The sequence below is a fragment of the Mesoplodon bidens genome (assembly GCF_964165515.1).
Source record: "Mesoplodon bidens genome assembly, chromosome: 2".
NCBI classification, from domain to species: domain Eukaryota; kingdom Metazoa; phylum Chordata; class Mammalia; order Artiodactyla; family Ziphiidae; genus Mesoplodon; species Mesoplodon bidens.
In genome coordinates, this window is record NC_138177.1 from 186,472,016 (window position 1) to 186,489,764 (window position 17,749).

General features: G+C 54.4%; 1 protein-coding gene across 2 annotated transcripts; it reads left to right on the forward strand.

Annotated features, from left to right (window-relative positions):
- The first annotated feature begins 549 nt into the window (after positions 1-549).
- Positions 550-17,387, forward strand: CDK11B (cyclin dependent kinase 11B). Of its 2 annotated transcripts, none has more exons than XM_081223758.1 (20): positions 550-682; positions 4,793-4,916; positions 5,729-5,844; positions 7,056-7,183; positions 7,970-8,108; positions 11,747-11,883; positions 12,168-12,290; positions 12,605-12,700; positions 12,779-12,937; positions 13,163-13,228; positions 13,870-14,045; positions 14,826-14,916; positions 15,369-15,490; positions 15,682-15,787; positions 15,951-16,072; positions 16,151-16,258; positions 16,333-16,449; positions 16,539-16,687; positions 16,769-16,958; positions 17,043-17,387. In XM_081223758.1, exons 2-20 carry the CDS (start codon positions 4,806-4,808, stop codon positions 17,133-17,135), a joined length of 2,349 nt encoding a protein of 782 aa, XP_081079884.1. In that variant the 5' UTR covers positions 550-682; positions 4,793-4,805; the 3' UTR covers positions 17,136-17,387. The 2 variants fall into 2 exon arrangements, with proteins under 2 accessions (XP_081079884.1, XP_081079885.1); XM_081223759.1 differs by having other exon boundaries at positions 7,056-7,153.
- Positions 17,388-17,749: the final 362 nt, after the last annotated feature.

Sequence of the window (17,749 nt, forward strand, 5' to 3'; positions counted from 1 at the left end):
TCGTTTACCGTTCTCTTTCCCGAGGTTCTCGAGGCTGAACTGCCAGTTTTCTGTGACCACCAAGGTCCGCAGAGTAACTGGAGCCAGGGAAGAGAACTTCACTCTAAGAGCCTCAACAGGTTCGAAGCCGCACCTCACGATGAGGGAGTGCACGGACTTTGAGGGCCCCCCTCCCCCGCCTCAGCACAGCTTAAAACCCTGTGGCAACCGCTCTCCCCGCCCCGGTCTGGCGGGAGGTCTTCCGTAGGCAAGATTCGGAGTCCACCGCGCCACCGCCGGGGTCGGGGTCACGGGGACGGGGAGAAAGAGCGCAACACCGGGCACCCGACCAGGCCAAGCCCGGACTTCCGCCGAACCCGAGCTGCCAGCAGGGACTCGCCCCGCCCCGGCACACCGGGCGTCGTCAGCAGTCGGCGCCGAGGCCCGTAATGACGCGCTAGCGCGCGCCCGGCACTCTGCGAAGGTCTGGTGGCGGCGGCGGCGGCGGGGGGGGTTGGGGGCGGGGGGCCCGCCGGGTGGGTGTGGGGGGGCCCGCTGCGTGGGGGGTGGGGGGCCCGCCGTTTGGGGCCCGCCCTCGGTCGTCATCAGCCCGAGCCGACGCAGGAAGTGACGACGCTCCTGGCGCGCGCCGGGCGGTTTCTCCTCAGGCTCCGGGACCGGCGGCGGCGGCGGCGGCGTAGGGGTGAGTGGCGGCGGGCCGGGCGGGGCGGGGCGGAGCGGGGCGGGGGAGGGGCGCGGCCGGCTCACCTAAACTCTCGGATCCCGGCGGGCGTCGGGCGCGTGGGCCGGGGGGGGCGACACTCCCCGTTACCTCGGCCCGGCGCGGAACTCGGGGTGGAGGAGGCGGCGGGCCCAGGAGCTCCCCGAGCCAACTTCTGCCGGGCCGAACGCCGGGCTAGCGCGACTGAACCCCAAGAACCGGGAACCCGCGGCCTGGTCTGCGAGCGCGCCCTCGGAGCAACCACCCAGGCCTCCCCGTATCCCGTGCTGGGGCTGCAGCCGTCCGATGAGCCAGTGGCCCACGCAGCCCAAGTCGTCTTTCTTTCTTTCTTTTTTAAATATATTTTATTTATTTATTCATTTATTTCTGGCTGTATAGGGCCTTCGTTGCTGCGCGCGGGCTTTCTCTAGTTGCGGCGAGCGGGGGCTACTCTTTTTTGCGGTGCGCGGTCTTCTCACTGCGGTGGCTTCTCGTTGCGGAGCAGGGTCTCTAGGCGCGCGGGCTTCAGTAGTTGTAGCTCGCGGCCTCAGTAGTTGTGGCGCAGGGGCTTAGTTGCTCCGCGGCATGTGGGATCTTCCCGGACCAGGGCTCGAACCCGTGTCCCCTGCATCGGCAGGCGGATTCTTAACCACTGCGCCACCAGGGAAGCCCCGAGGTCGTCTTTCTAATAAATGCTCCTGACGGCAACAGCAGTGCTTGGCGAGTGCCGGGTGCTGAGCTCCGAGCTTCGCCTGGGTGGTCTCACTGAACCCCCAGCGGTGCTGTCGTATGGGCGGCTTTCGTACCGTTTACGGAACGGTAAGCTGAGATGAAGTAACGAGCCCTGGACAGCACAGGAATGACAGCAAAGAGATTGGAATCCAAGTGGTCATTTCCCAGAGCCCATCACGTTTGTTTTAAATCTTTCTTTCTAGTATTTCAGTTTTTCTCAAATCGAAGTATAGTTGACTTACAATGTTGTGTTAGTTTCTGCTGTACAGCAAAGTGATTCAGTCATACATGTATATACGTTCTTTTTTATTTTCTTTTCTGTTACGGATTTATTGTTGTTTATCCGTCCTGTGTATAATAGTTTGCTTCTGCTGACCCCAAACTCCCAGTTCTTCCCTCCCCCCACCCACCACGATCACAAGTCTGTTTTCTATGTCTGTGACTGTTTCTGTTTTCTAGATAAGTTCATTTGTGTCTTTTTTTTTTGGGGGGGGGCCACGCGTGGCTTCTGAGATCTTAGTTCCCTGACAAGGGATTGAACCCAGGCCCCAGCAGTGAAAGCGCCGAGTACTAACCACTGGACTGCCAGGGAATTCCCATTTGTGTCATATTTTAGTTGCCACATATAAGTGATATCACACGGTATTTGTCTTTCTCTTTCTGACTTAGTTTACTTAGTATGACAATCTCTCGGTCCATCCAAGTTGCTGCAAATGGCATTATTTCTTTCTATTTTTAAAATTTTAATAATACATTTTATTTAACCCAATATTTCTAAAGTATTACTATTTCCCATGTAATAATCAGTGTAAAATTATTAATGAGGTATTTTACATTTTTTACACAAAGTCTTTGAAATCCAGTGTGTATTTTATACTTACAGCACAGCTTAATTCAGACTGGCCACAGTTGAAGTGCTCAATAGCTACATGTGGCTAGTGACTACCATTCTGGACAGCAGTTAATTTAAGGTGTGAATTCTGTACACAGTTATCATCTCAGACAAGTAGAGGTCATTTCCAACTGTACCCATGGACAAATTGATAGTGAATTCATGTTTGGAATATTAATTGTATAGCATTTGGACATGGAAAATTTATTCTTGAATTATGAATAAGTGGTTTAAGCAAACCCGATTATTGCATATTATTACATGCAGCTACGGAAATAGGCACTTCCACATATTACCACATTTAATCCTTTCAAAAAACACCTGGTAAAGGATCGTTATCGAGATTGAAACAGACCTGTGCCCAATATCCACTTCACCCTTCTTCTAGTTTGCCTTTCTGAAAGGCAGAGAGTGGAACGCTGAATCCTGTGTTTCCCAGACTCCCGTGAGACTGGGGTTCTCAATGTGATTCAGATTCAGCCAGTCAGATACACATACGTGAGATTTGAAGGCTGGAAGTGCAGAGACTGCATTTGAGGTGGGGCGCATTTTTGCCATTTCTACAGGCACAGGAACCGATTTTTTGGCAGCAGAATTAAAGAGACATGCCATTGTCCAGTCTCTACCTGTGGATATTGAGAAGCAGGGTCCTGGGCATCCATGTTGCTGGGGCAGGTCAGAGCAAATACAGCATGGCTCTGGAGTCAGCGGCAGTAGTGGCAGTGGCTTTCTAATTAAGTGGACTTTTGAAAGTTGTGGTTTCCCAAAGATAGCCATAAATTCTGTGCCTCCTAGGACATTCTGCATCCTAATGGGGTGCTCTGGAGGTCTTTGAGCAGTTGTCTTCCAGTTCTAGTCCCATCCTTCCAAACTCTGGGGTGCTGGAGCTGGGGCTGCTCACTGCGTCTCCGCTTTGCCATCTGGAGCCCGCATAGGTTCTACCAATAGGAGGTAATAGAGGCTTGTCTTGGGTGTCCACAAGATGAGTAGATCTCCACACCTGCCCACGAGGATCTGGAAAGTTTATATAGAGGCCTTAACGGGGTTCATTCGCATATGTAGTCCAAATAGTCTCAGTAACACATTGCTCTCTCCAGGCAGCATCCTTGAAAATGTATTTCATTCTTTTTTATGGCTGAGTAATAGTCCATTGTATATACGTACCACATCTTTATCCATTCATCTGTCGATGGATATTTAGGTTGCTTCCATATCTTGGCTATTGTAAATAGTGCTGCTGTGAACATGGGGGAGGGGGTGTGTGTATCCTTTTTAATTATAGTTTTGCCTGGATACATGCCCAGGAGTGGGATTGCTGGATCATATGATTGTTCTATTTTTAGTTTTCTGAGGAACCTCCATACTGTTCTGCGTAGTGGCTGAGCCAACTTACATTCTTACTAACAGTGTAGGAAGTTTCCCTTTTTTCCACACCCTCTCTAGCATTTGTTATTAATGGCCATTCTGACAGGTGCGAGGTGGTACCTTGTTGTAGTTTTGATTTGCATTTCTCTAATAATTATCGATGTTGAGCATCTTTACATGTGCCTACTGGCCATTTGTTTTCTTCTTTGGAGAAATGTCTATTTAGGTCTTCTGTCCTTTTTTATTTTATTTATTTTTTTTTTTTTGCGGTACGCGGGCCTCTCACTGTTGTGGCCTCTCCCGTTGCGGAGCACAGGCTCCGGACGCGCAGGCTCAGCAGCCATGGCTCACGGGCCCAGCCGCTCTGTGGCATGTGGGATCCTCCCGGACTGGGGCACGAACCTGTGTCCCCTGCATCGGCAGGCGGACTCTCAACCACTGCACCACCAGGGAAGCCCTTCTGTCCTTTTTTCAATTGGGTTGTTTGGTTTTTTGTTATTGAGTTGTATGAGCTGTTTGTATATTTTGCAAATTAAGCCCTGTCAGTCACATCGTTTGCAAACGTTTTCAGCCAGTCCTTAGGTTGTCTTTTCATTTTGTTTATGGTTTTCTTTGCTTTGTAAAAGCTTGTAAGTTTGATTAGGTTCTATTTGTTTATTTTTGCTTTATTTCTGTTGCCTTGGGAGACTGACCTAAGAAAACACTGGTGCCATTTATGTCAGAGAATGTTTTGCCTGTGATCTCTTCTAGGAGTTTTAGAGTGTCATGTCTTCTGTTTAAATCTTTAAGCCATTTTGAGTTTATTTTTGTGTATGGTGTGAGGGTGTGTTCTAACTTCATTGATTTACATGCAGCTGCCCAGCTTTCCCAGCACCGCTTGCTGAAGAGACTGTGTTTTTCCTATTGTATATTCTTGCCTCTTTTGTTGAAGATTAATTGACCATAGGTGTGTGGGTTTATTTCTGGCAGAGCCCATCCCTCTTAACAAAGATTTGTACTGAAGCTCTCAAAAGTGGCAAGGCAAAAGTGTTCAGAAACAGCATAGCATCAAACCACAGTTTGCTGTGTCCTGACACAGTTTGAATTCTTTGTCTTTTTTGCAGTGTTTTAACTCAAATGGGTGATGAAAAGGACTCTTGGAAAGTGAAAACTTTAGATGAAATTCTTCAGGAAAAGAAACGACGGAAGGAACAAGAGGAGAAAGCAGAGATAAAACGCTTAAAAAATGTAAGCCATGTTTTTTAAGTAAGTGTTTTTTTTAAAGGAGATTTAATTTCTTTGCCCTCATTTTTCCATTAGAACAACGCTTCTTCGGTGAAGTTCTTTTGTACTTCCAAATGTCGCAGGTGAGCCCAAAATCTATTCTAAAAATTAACAAAAACGTCCAATTACTCAGTTTACATTGACAGCAGATCGATAACATACTAAAGCTGCATATAGATGACCACAGCTACATGGAAAATAAAGTATTTTGAACCTAAAATCACTAGAGTGCGGTTGGGCTTATGTTTCTCGTTTCATCATTATATTCATGACACCATTTCCAAGTATTTTTAGTATAGTAGGAAGCTGCCTTGAAATTAGTATTATTGTTTTACACCTTTCTTGGTTTGCCTAATAACATAGGAAAACTTTAGTAATTTGATAAGGGGCATTGAAAGAAATGCCTCTTCTGATAAGTGTAGCAGCAGACCTTTCTTACGTATTTATGAGTACTTTTTGAGATACTGTAAAGTATTAGGTGTATAAAATATGCTTTAAGGCTCAGTCCTGGCTAATATAAACAGCTAACATACTTGTCACAGAGTCTGATGTCCCCTGTCATATACGCTGGTGTTAAATTTCTCAGGTTCTGGGTTACAGAGAGTTATACGAAATTCTGATGTCACGGGATTTGAATGAAAGTTTTTTATATTTTATAACATTGGTCCACTCAAAGTTTGAGTGTATGAAAGTTTGTTTTCGGATATTGGCAAGGTTTGAGTATTATTAAAAATAGGCTTATCTGTAAGGAAAATTACTTTCTCCTTGCTTCTTAGTCTGATGACCGGGATTCCAAGCGGGATTCCCTTGAGGAGGGGGAGCTGAGGGACCACCGCATGGAGATAACGATAAGGAACTCGCCGTATAGAAGAGAGGACTCCATGGAAGACAGGTGAGAGGGCGGTGGCCCTGGAGGAGCCCGCCGGCTGCAGGTGCACTCACCTGAGGAGACAGGCTGAGCCCCGTGACAAGGCCGTGGTCCTGGCTGGCCCTTCTGAGTGTTATTTTGAAAGTTTGAGGTCATGAGCTGAGGTTTACCTCTAGATTGAAATGACTCTTGTGTGGTATCAGTTACCAGCTCTCCCCTCTTCTTAGGAAAAGCCTGAGCGTGTGTTCCTTTCTTTGTGATCATTCTGCAGTGAAGTGAACACCATCCACGTGGTACATTTAAAGAATTCTGCTGTATGTGTGTGATGATTTGTATACTTACTGTCTAAAATTACCTACAAATAAACCAAAGTAGCTGCTGAAAGATACTTGGAGCAAGACCTTGACGCAGAAATGGTCCTGTCGAGGCCGTATGTTCCAACGTTTCTTCCCGTCTGTGTTTTCTCCTCACTTGTGTTCTTCTCATGTCCATCATCAAGCAGTTAAAAATAGCACAACCGGAAATTAAGGCAAACAGGCATAGGGTGTGAATTCTCCCAAGAGTTTGGTTATATAATCAGTTGAAAATATTGTTAAGTGACCTTTTGAGATCATTGTTTGATTAAAATTGTGGGACCTTTTTTTATTTTTTATTTTGTGCAGTACGTGGGCCTCTCACTGCTGTGGCCTCTCCTGCCGCGGAGCACAGGCTCTGGATGCGCAGGCTCAGTAGTCTTGGCTCACGGACCCAGCCGCTCTGCGGCACGTGGGATCCCCCGAGACCGGGCACGAACCCGTGTCCCCCTGCATCGGCAGGCGGACTCCCAACCACTGCGCCACCAGGGAAGCCCAAGATTGTGGGACCTTTTTTAACAACTTTATTATGGTGTAAATGACAAACTGCACAGATTTCAGGTGTGCGGTTTGATATGTTGTTATATACCTGTAAACCATCCCCACGACCAAGATCATGAATACCCTCAAGGTTCCTCCAAGAGGCCTTTTTGTTCCATGTTTCACATTTATTCCCCACTTAACACTTTTCATCTGAATCTGTATTTAATATACAGTTTGGGCTTAGGTTTCATAATGAACATCATCTTCTGGCTGATGGTTGAGGTTCACCTGTGTGTTCTGAGCCCTCCGTCTCTCTGGGTTGAAGACACCCCACGATAGCCCGGTGCTCCTCACATTACTTTCTCAGGCGTGATGTAATGCTGTGGTGTCTTATTGCAGAGGAGAGGAAGATGATTCTTTGGCTATCAAACCACCCCAGCAAATGTCTCGGAAAGAAAAAGCTCATCACAGGAAAGACGAAAAGAGAAAAGAGAAACGTAGGCATCGTAGCCATTCCGCGGAAGGGGGTACAGAGCATTCGTTTTCTTTTGTGTTGTGTGCAGATGCGTCTCGTTCCTATGTCATGATCTGCTGCCTTCTCCAGAGCACAGCTGAAAGCGAAGAGAATGAAACTTTAGCTAAAAACATAAATTTACTGTAGATCATTCTGAATAGATACTTTGTTTTCCTTCTGTGTTTTCTTCTGTGTGTTTCCCCCTCATTGCATTGTTCTGGAGTAGTTTGTCTACCTACAAAATTGTCTTAATTCAACAAGGGAAAACACAGTCTTCAATGCTAAATTGCTTTAACTAAGAAACAGATGCTTGATAAAACTGAAATAATGGATTTTATCTCATACCAGTATTAAAGAGCTTCTTAGGGGTGTTGGGAAAACTGGGCCTGGGGCCTGATACAAATCTCATTGTTAAACTCAGTTGGCTAACGTGGTGTATAACGTGATGTAGAAACTAAAAGGAGATAAGCTTTGTCCTGTATCCTTTACAAGCGGTGATTTCTTTTTAAATCATGAAACTAATACAGTCTAATCACAGTTCATTTAATACAGAAAATTAGAAAGAAAGATGGGGATCACGGTTCTATTCAGTGATAATCACATTATTTTTGTTTTTTTCTTAACTGGAGGCTTACTGCATAGAGTTTTATATTTTCATCCTCTTTTTTTTTTTAACAGAAAGTCATGATTGTTTCTCCAAGGCAATGATTAGATATTTTTTCTTTTCTTCACCGGGTATTTTCAAGTTGAGTTTCTAGAGGTTAAGTTTCTTCGTGTGACACGTCCTGGTTCCCCCTAGGGAAGCACGCCAGAGTGAAGGAGAAGGAGAGGGAGCACGAGCGCCGCAAGCGTCACCGAGAGGAGCAGGACAAGGCCCGCCGGGAGTGGGAGCGGCAGAAGAGGAGGGAGCTGGCGCGGGAGCACTCCCGGCGGGAGAGGTGAGGCCGCGGCGCAAGCCAGCGAGCGGGTCCTGGCTGCCGCCAGTGCCCCCGTGGCAACCTGTGCGATGGGCCTGCAGGGAGGGGTGCTGCTGGACAGAGCTGGGGGTCCAAGAGGAATCGAGAGGCGAGGGGCGAAGGCTTGGGCTGGACATACAGCAGTGGGGGAAGGAGAGAGAGGAAGAGGGGTGGCGGGTGGCTGGAGGAGGGGAGCGGCTGTCCACACCCGGGCCCGGCGCCCCCAGCGAGGAGGGCAAGGGCTGCTGTCCAGGCCCGGGTGGAGCCATTCTGGGGGCGCGTGAGTCCTGAGGCAGAGTCAGTGGGGGGAGGCCTGGGGTGTGGGCGACCCCCCGTCTGCTCACTCGGCAGGTGTGTGCTGGGCACCTGCTCTGCACCGGCGCTGTTCAGGGGGCCTTGTCCAGAAAGACCAACAAGATACGTTGCTTAGGGTTGTCTGGGGTCGCAGCAGAAATAGACTCTGGTTCTTCCAAACAAGAAACAAAAGGAGAAGTGACAAAGGCAGTCCCAGAGGCCTTGAAATGGCCTGGGAGCTGGGACACCAGACTCCTGGGCCTTTGTCTCCAGGTGCCTCTGTGTGGGCTTAGAGTTCCAGGAGAGAGCGTGTGTTCACTCCAGATCTGTTCCGCGTGGCCCAGATGTGAATCCTAGGGCCACCTCTGGGTCCTGCGGTCATCTCCAGAGAGAGCTTGAGAGCTGGGCTGCTCTACAGAAGGGAAGTAGCGGGCTGGAAGGTGGTGACGTTCCCAGCAGCCAGGGCCAAACAGAGGGCAGGTACAGCAGGTGTGAGGAGAGCCTTCGTTCTCAGGACTCAGGGAGTGTGAGAGATACGGCTGAGAGGTTGGGGTCTAAGGCCACTGTGAGGCCAGCAGAGCCTTCAGTGCCCTGGCTGATGGCACATGACACACCCACGTTTGCTAAGCCCTGTGCTCTGTCCACTGTGGTCCAGTCACACAGCTGTGCAGACACAGTGGTGACCCCAAGGAGGCCAAGCTTGAAAATAAAGAGGCGCACGTGGAAAAATGCAGCAGTGGCCACATTGTTCAAGGGAGACAAGTGTTCACAGGGTTATTAGCCCAGCGGCTTACTAAATAGCAACAACTGGGAGGAAAAATTCAAGTGCAGGGTTGCTGCAAGATGTTACCTAGAATGTCCAGTTTTCAACAAGAAGTTCTGAGACATACAAAGACATGAGGTTTGACCCCGTATTAAGGAAGAAAGACATAGTAGACAGCGTTTCCAGATTTGGCAAAGACTTGGAAGCAAGGAACTTGATGATGGAGCAACAGACTTCGTGCCTTCTGAAGACAGAGAGGAAAGGATCTTCAATCTCAAGATCTGTGGGACAGCATCCAGTGCATCCAGTGCACCAGCACGCGTGTGGCGTGTGGGAGGGAAGGGGGGGCACACGGGTGGCTTTTAAATAATGACTTGAGTACTTCCCACATTTGATGAAAACCGTTTTATCTACACATCCGAGAAACTCGGTGAGCCCCAGGTAGGATAAGTACAAAGTCACAGTCACACCGGGGAAGCTCGTGAGAAATTCATGAGGGGCGGCAGCGAGCGGGGTGCTTCTCATCAGAAACCGGGAGCCACAGGCAGGAACTCGGCCAGCCTCAGAAGTGAGGGGCATATAAAGGCCTTCCCGGGTGAACAGAGGCTGGGGGACAGGTGCAGACATCACTGCAGCCACAGCAGCGGGACATGCATTGCCCTAAGAGCTCCTGGGATGAGTTTTCAACAGAGACCGTGTACCAGGCTGTGGAACAAATCTCAAATTTAAAAGAATTGAGGCCATACAAAGTATGCCCTCTTATCACAGAAGAATTCAATTAGAAGTCAGCAACAGGGCTTCCCTGGTGGCACGGGTTAAGAATCCGCCTGCCGATGCAGGGGACACGGGTTCGAGCCCTGGTCCAGGAAAATCCCACATGCCGCGGAGCAACTAAGCCTGTGCACCACAGCTACTGAGCCTGCGCTCTAGAGCCCGTGAGCCACAACTGCGGAAGTCTACGCGCTTAGAGCCCGTGCTCCACAACACGAGAAGCCACCACAATGAGAAGCCCGCGCACCGCAACGAAGAGCAGCCCCCACTCGCCGCAACTAGAGAAAGCCCGCGCGCAGCAACAAAGACCCAACACAGCCAAAACCAAATTTCTATATAAAAAAAGCAACAGAACGAAACCTGGGGAAATCCTCAAATGTTGGGAATCTAACAACCCGTTTGTGAAAAACCCATGGCCCGAAGAAAAAATTGTAAGGAAAAACAAAATATTTTGAACTTTTTTTTTTTGGTCGCGACGCAAAGCTTGTAGGATCTTAGTTCCCTGACTAGGGATCAAACCCAGGCCCCAGCAGTGGAAGCGCCAAGTCCTAACCACTGGACCACCAGGGAATTCCCTGAAAATATTTTGAACAAGATGAGAGCAAAGACAACGTGTCAAAACCTAGGGATGCAGCTCCAGCTGTGCTTGGAGTGAAGTGTTTCAGGTGCAGCTAAACCAGAAAGCAGAAAAGGAAGTTGTCGAATCAATAACCTAACCTTCTACCCAAAGAAACCAGAAAAAAAGCAAACTCATCCCGAAGCAAGCCGAAGAGACGTTGGGAAATGCAGAGCAGGCAGAAGCAGGCTTGGGAGGCGGGGGACGGGGGACAGGGGTGGCCACGGGCGGTACGATCAGTGGGTGCTGGGACGGCTTGTGATGGTTGCCCGATTCCAGGGATGTGTTCAGAGAAACTGAGCTCGCTGGTTGAATTCAATATGTAAGTTATACCTCCACTTTTTGTTTGTTTTGCCATACTGCGCGGCATGAAACCGAAACCGCACCCCCTGCACTGGAAGTGCGGCGGCTTAACCACTGGGCCGCCAGGGAAGTCTCCTTCCGCTTTTATTTGGGGATAGTTTGGATTCACTCGCATTTATAAAATAGTGTGTGGAGCCCAGCAGCCTTGGTCTGGCCCCTCCAGTGGTGACATCTGTGTGGGCAGCACTGGCGGCCCTGGTTGCGCTCACACCGTTTTTTGCTTGTGCTCATTTCTGTGTGTATAACGCTGCCTTTTTTGCTTAACGTGTTCGCTTTTCAAGTTGTATTTGGACTTAACCCTGTAGGGACCTGAGAGTTAACAGACTGATGAGTTTTCACTCTTCGGCGTCCGGTGCTGCCGACCCCACGTGTTTCGGTCACTGGTCACTGATATTTCCTGACCCCCACACGACAGCTGGCCCCAGGAGCCGCAGGGCGCCCGGCCCAGGGCTGTGGCTCCCCCGCTCTTCCTCAGATGGGCTCTCCCACCCCCTGGGGGCCCAGGAAGACTTGGCTCCTGGTAGCGGTGGATTTACATTGTGTGCACAGAGGGAAATCCTCTTGGCGAGTCTCGGTAGAGCTGGCGAGCAGAATGTTCTGGAGCCGGTGGGGTTTCTGCCCCAGGCAGTCGTTGCCTTCTTGTACCGGCGCTTGGTTCCCAGGACGCGCATGCGTGTATGTTCTGCTTTTAAAAAGCTCTCTGCGGGTTGAACAGCCCAGAGAAGTAGTTTCTAAACGCGAGCAAAAAAGCACTGGGGGCAAAAAGGAGAACTGCCTGTTTCGGGGGGAAAATGTGGCGTGTGCTGGTTCCAGGGACCGCCTCGAGCAGTTAGAAAGGAAGCGAGAACGGGAGCGCAAGATGCGGGAGCAGCAGAAGGAGCAGAGGGAGCAGAAGGAGCGGGAGCGGCGGGCCGAGGAGCGGCGCAAGGAGCGGGAGGCCCGGCGGGAAGGTGGGGGCGGGGCGAGGGGCGCGGCGAGGGGCGGGGCCCGGCCGCCCTGCGGCTCCTGGGTTGGGGGCTGTCTGGGGTCCACACACTGGGGGTCAGGCCCAGGCTGGAGAGGTGGGTTCTGGCCCCCTGCCTTTTGACCAATAGGGAGCAGCCTAGCAAGCCCACCTGGGTCCTCTGGTCGCTTCCTGTGCTCCATTCTGGGGCTGTGGGGGGCTGGGGGGATGGCATGTGTGCCACGGGAAAGGGGGCTGCCGGCACCACCTCCTTTCTGTCCTCGTGCGCAGTGTCTGCACACCACCGGACAGCGAGAGAGGACTACGGCGACAAGGTGAAAGCCAGCCACTGGAGTCGGAGCCCACTCCGGCCGCCTCGAGAGAGGTTTGAGCTGGGGGACAGCCGGAAGCCAGGTGAGGCTGCACAGCGCTAGCTGGGCCAGCGTGTGGCGGTCTTGGCGAGGGGCGTCTGGGCGCAGAAAGTGGCTGCTGCTTCACATCACGATGCGCTCAACGCTTCCGTGGTGTGTGAGAGGGACTCTGTACGAAACAAGTTTATCAGCTCAAACGTTTGTTACTGGTCCTTTGAAGAGTTGTCTTCCTCCCAGGTACCTGGGTGAGCTGTTCCTCATACAAACCGAAGTTAGTCTTCGTATGAGAAGCGCCGTCGAATCTTGTTAGTTTCAGATGTTTTCCCACATTTCACCTTCGATGGTTTGTTCCATAAGTAAAAGAAGAGAAAGTGGAAGAGAGAGACCTGCTGTCCGACCTGCAGGACGTCAGCGGCAGCGAGAGGAGGACCAGCTCGGCGGAGTCCTCGTCAGGTAGCCGCTCGCCCGGCCCCGCCCAGGCCCGTGGCCCCCCGGGGCCGAAGCTCACTGCTGGCTGTTTCTTTCCTGAAGCGGAGTCAGGGTCAGGTTCCGAGGAGGAGGAGGAAGAGGAGGAAGAGGAGGAGGAGGAAGAAGAGGGGAGCAGCAGCGAAGAGTCGGAGGGGGAGGAGGAGGAGGAGGAGGAGGAGGAGACCGGGAGCAACTCTGAGGACGCGTCTGGACAGTCAGCCGGTGAGCGCGCCCGCACGCGGTTTAAGTCCGTAAGAGCGTAGGAGCTGCAGGTGGGTGACTTGAAATCTCAGTAAAAATGTATCCAGATTGAAAACGCCTGGCTATCTGGGACTTACATGAGGCTCCCGAGTCGACGACATAGGGCGCCCCTTGCCTCCTTGTCAGCTAAAGTGGACCGCGCTTCTGCTTGGGGGGGCTCTGAGCTGACACCTGTTTCCTTTACAGAGGAAGTGAGTGAAGAAGAAATGAGTGAAGAGGAGGAGCGAGAGAATGAAAACCACGTGTTGGTTGGTGAGCGGCCCCCCGAGTGGTGCTTCACCGCCTCCTCGTCTGCCCCTGACCTGGGTGCTGACCCACGTTTGAGTCGTGAGCAGGGCAGCGACCTAAGAAATAACCTTGCTCAGAGGCACGTCGTGCCCCGGGAGCTACAGGGAGCGCCTGGCTGGTGTGTCCCAGGACCCAGCGGGCTCGCGGGGAGCTGCTTCCCCCGGCACCCCGCACTTGGCCGCTTGGGCCCGTGGGGGCCGGCGTCCCTTAGAAGGGACAGTGCTGAATGAGCGCCATCCTGAGGGCGCTGGGCTTGGACACCAGGGGAGGCTGGGAAACGCCAGCTCGACTCTGACCACAGGGCCGTTGCTGACCAGGTTCTGCATGGCCTCCGCAGGCAGCCAGGCCAAGCCCTCTGGCCAGTGGCCGCAAGTTCTGGGGGGCCTTGGAGCTCGCAACCGGTCAGTGGCTCACAGTGGTCCCAACCCGGCCAGTGGCCCCAAGACACAGTGCCCTCTGTCCAGAGCGATGGGACGCGCAGCCCGTGCCTGGCCCCACCGGGGCTGTCAATACGGCTTCTTCCTGCACTTGCTGTCCCCCCCCAGAACGGGTGGGGTAGCCACACTTGCTCGTTCTTGGTTTGTAATTGGGTTGAACTTTTGAAGTTCCAGAGTCACGATTTGACCGCGATTCTGGAGAGAGCGAAGAGGGGGAAGAGGAGGTGGGCGAGGGCACCCCCCAGAGCAGCGCCCTCACCGAGGGGGACTTCGTGCCCGACTCCCCAGCCCTGTCACCCATCGAGCTCAAACAGGAGCTGCCCAAGTACCTGCCAGCCCTGCAGGTCAGGTGCCCTCCCTGCCCCAGGCCTGGCTCTGCTTTGCTGCTCGTGGACGGGGCCGGTTGCTGAGAGCAGAAGCCGGGTCCCCGCTGTGGGTGTCTGTCACTGGGCGGGCCCGGCCACCGGCCTCTCACCTGTCCCCGATCATGGTCCGGCCTCTTGTCCAGCAGTCTTGGGGGGAGGACAGTTCCTGCGTCCGCAGCCAGGACGCCCGCCAGGGGCCCCATGTGGAGGGGGTGGGCAGCCTGGCAGGCGGTCAGCTCTGCGGTCACTTCTGCCTCGGCCTGGGCTGGGTGGGCACCTGCCCCTCTCGCCCGGTCGCTGTGCAGGGGTCGGAGGGCAGTGCTATGAGTCAGCCCACGTTTTCTGTTGGGAAAAGTCGGTAACAACGATGCTGGAGGGAGGGGGTTTGGAGAGGGCAGGTCATCAGAGGGTGAGCGGCCTCAGGTGCTCCGGGCGCCCCAAGGCCAGTGGCCCAGCCCCAAGTGCCGCCCCAGCTCCGGGGGGTTTCCTGCGCCAGCTGGGAGTGCAGTGCACAGGGCCACTCCTGTCCCACCCTCATCTTAGGATGACGTGACTGGAGGTGGCGGGGTGGGGGGTTGCCCAGGGCCGGCTTTTGGATAAAGGGGCACGTGCTCACTGAAGCGAGGAGAGCATTCCCAGGCCGCTGCGCACGCGCCCTGCGGGCCTTCCTGCCACGTCCGGCGGGGCTTCCCTCTCGGTGGGTCTTCCCTCTGGGGTGTGGCCCCGCTGCCGCGCCCTCATGCTGGTGCTTTCTCCCAGGGCTGTCGGAGTGTGGAGGAATTCCAGTGCCTGAACAGGATCGAAGAAGGCACTTACGGGGTGGTGTACAGAGCAAAGGACAAGAAAACAGGTGGGGCGAGTCCCAGGATGGTCCCCCAAAGGGAAGGGGTGGTGTGGCGCATGGACCGGGTGGCCCAGAGTGCCAGCCAGCACCACGGGGCGCCGGCACCTTCAGCCTCAGGGTCACTGGGTATAGTTTCCTATTGTCCTGGTTGTCACCCCTCCCCTGGTGCTGGGCCTCAGCCTTGCCTCATCTGACTGGTGCACACCTGAGCAGCCGGCCCCTTGGCGCCTCCAGAGGCCAGAAGTCGGCCTGACCACAAGGCTCAGTGCTGCTTGCTTGCAGCCTCAGGCAGGTGTGCACCCTTGGCGGGGCCTCGGAGAAGCAGTCGAGGCCCTGAGCACCAGGGGAGGCCGGTTGGCCGTGTCCCGTGATCGTGGGGGAACAGCGATGAAACAGGAAGAGTGTGTGGCTGGAAGAACGTTTGCTCAACCTTGGTCTTCACGTTGCTTTCTTTTCAGATGAAATCGTGGCTCTGAAGCGGCTAAAGATGGAGAAGGAGAAGGAGGGCTTCCCGATCACGTCGCTGAGGGAGATCAACACCATCCTCAAGGCGCAGCACCCCAACATCGTCACCGTCAGGGTGAGGCCGCCGGCCCACGCGCCTCTGCCCCGCGGGGCCCCCAAGTGCTACGCCGCGGTGGCTGTCGCGCTTAGGAGGTCCCTGCTGTCACCCAATGTCTGGGCCCCGGGATTTCAGGTCTCCTGAGAGAGCCGGCGGGGGCAGGACCGGCCTGGGACCCCCGGGCCATGGGGCCTGCTGTCGTTTCCTAGGAAATCGTCGTGGGCAGCAACATGGACAAGATCTACATCGTGATGAACTACGTGGAGCACGACCTCAAGAGCCTCATGGAGACCATGAAGCAGCCCTTCCTGCCGGGTAGGGCCCCACGCCCGGGTCACCCGGGGCGGGAGTGCTGACCTGGAACTCTGACCCTGTCGCGCTGGGTGTGTGTGAGTGCCCGGGGGCCGGGAAGCTTGGTGGCCGCTGAGGCGGCCGATGACCCGGGGGACCGGCCACGTGCTGACCTGTCGCCATCCAGGGGAGGTGAAGACCCTGATGATCCAGCTGCTGCGTGGAGTGAAGCACCTGCACGACAACTGGATCCTGCACCGAGACCTCAAGACGTCCAACCTGCTGCTCAGCCACGCCGGCATCCTCAAGGTGAGCCCTGCGGGCGGCTCGGGGAGGGCCCGGCTCCCGGGCACTCCGTCGTCCACAGCCCGCCCTCTGTCCTCACAGGTGGGGGACTTCGGGCTGGCGCGGGAGTATGGGTCCCCTCTGAAGGCCTACACCCCGGTGGTCGTGACCTTGTGGTACCGTGCCCCCGAGCTGCTGCTCGGCGCCAAGGTGAGTGTGGGTGTGCAGGAGCCTGCCCTGGGCGCGCCGACCCGCCAGCCCCCTGAGTGCTTCCTGACCCCCAGGAGTACTCCACGGCCGTGGACATGTGGTCGGTGGGCTGCATCTTTGGGGAGCTGCTGACTCAGAAGCCGCTGTTCCCTGGGAAGTCGGAAATTGATCAAATCAACAAAGTGTTCAAGGTGGGTGCCCCTGGGGACGTGTGCAGGCGCCTGGGCCAGGTGACCCTTCCCTGCAGGGCCCGGCTATTTGAGACGCCACCCTGTTTTAGGACCTGGGCACCCCCAGTGAGAAAATCTGGCCCGGCTACAACGACCTCCCCGCAGTCAAGAAGATGACCTTCACCGAGTACCCGTATAACAACCTCCGCAAGCGCTTCGGGGCTCTGCTCTCAGACCAGGGCTTCGACCTCATGAACAAGTGCGTCCCTCCCTGCACCCCGCCCTCAGCCCGCCTCCTCCCCGCTCAGCCCCGCCCCTGCCAAGTGCCTTGTTCTCCCAGGTTTCTGACCTACTTCCCTGGACGGAGGGTCAGCGCAGAGGATGGCCTCAAGCACGAGTATTTCCGCGAGACCCCCCTCCCCATCGACCCCTCCATGTTCCCCACATGGCCCGCCAAGAGCGAACAGCAGAGGGTGAAGCGGGGCACCAGCCCCCGGCCCCCAGAGGGTGGCCTGGGCTACAGCCAGCTGGTGAGGGGCGGGCCGGCAGGGGGAGCGGGGTCCCCGAGGCGGGGTTGGCCCGGCCGGCGCCCCACGAAGCCGCTGTGTCCACAGGGTGACGACGACCTGAAGGAGACAGGCTTCCACCTCACAACCACGAACCAGGGGGCCTCAGCCGCAGGCCCAGGCTTCAGCCTCAAGTTCTGAGGCTCAGAGCTGACCCCGGACCCACCTTGGGGAGCGCCAACCGCTGAGGCCCAGCTGGGACAGCGGCAGACACTGGAGGTGGCGTCTGGGTCCAGACCCCCGTCCTGCCCTGACCAGGTGCCGCCACTGCCACGGGGCTGCCGTGGACGCGACCTCAAGTCTAGGACTGGCTGCTGGCCTCGTGGGGTTTTCCACGTTTTCATATTTTATCTTGGCTTGTAAATTTGTAGAATTAAATCACGTTTTCCTTGCCGTGGGAGGAAAGGCTGTGTTTTTTCAGATGTATCGGATGTGCCCTGCGAGGAGAGGGCGGGCATCCATACACCCACACACACACAACTCAGCCACGGTGACGACCGGCGGCCACGCCGTCGGGTGCTGGCCGTGACTGGGAACGGAGCTGCGGGGGGTTTGGTCCTTTGTAACCTTCAGGCTGCTGCTCCAGCACCTTCCTGCCTCTCACCCAGGGCCCCAGAGCCAGGCGTGCGAGATCGCAGCCACAGCGGGCTTTTGTACAAGGTTGTTACGTGTTTTAAGATGTAAAATGTCCTTGGAGGAAAGGTCTGGCATTTCCTTCTTTAAGTGGCTGGTCCTGTGCTGGGTCCTGGGCCTCC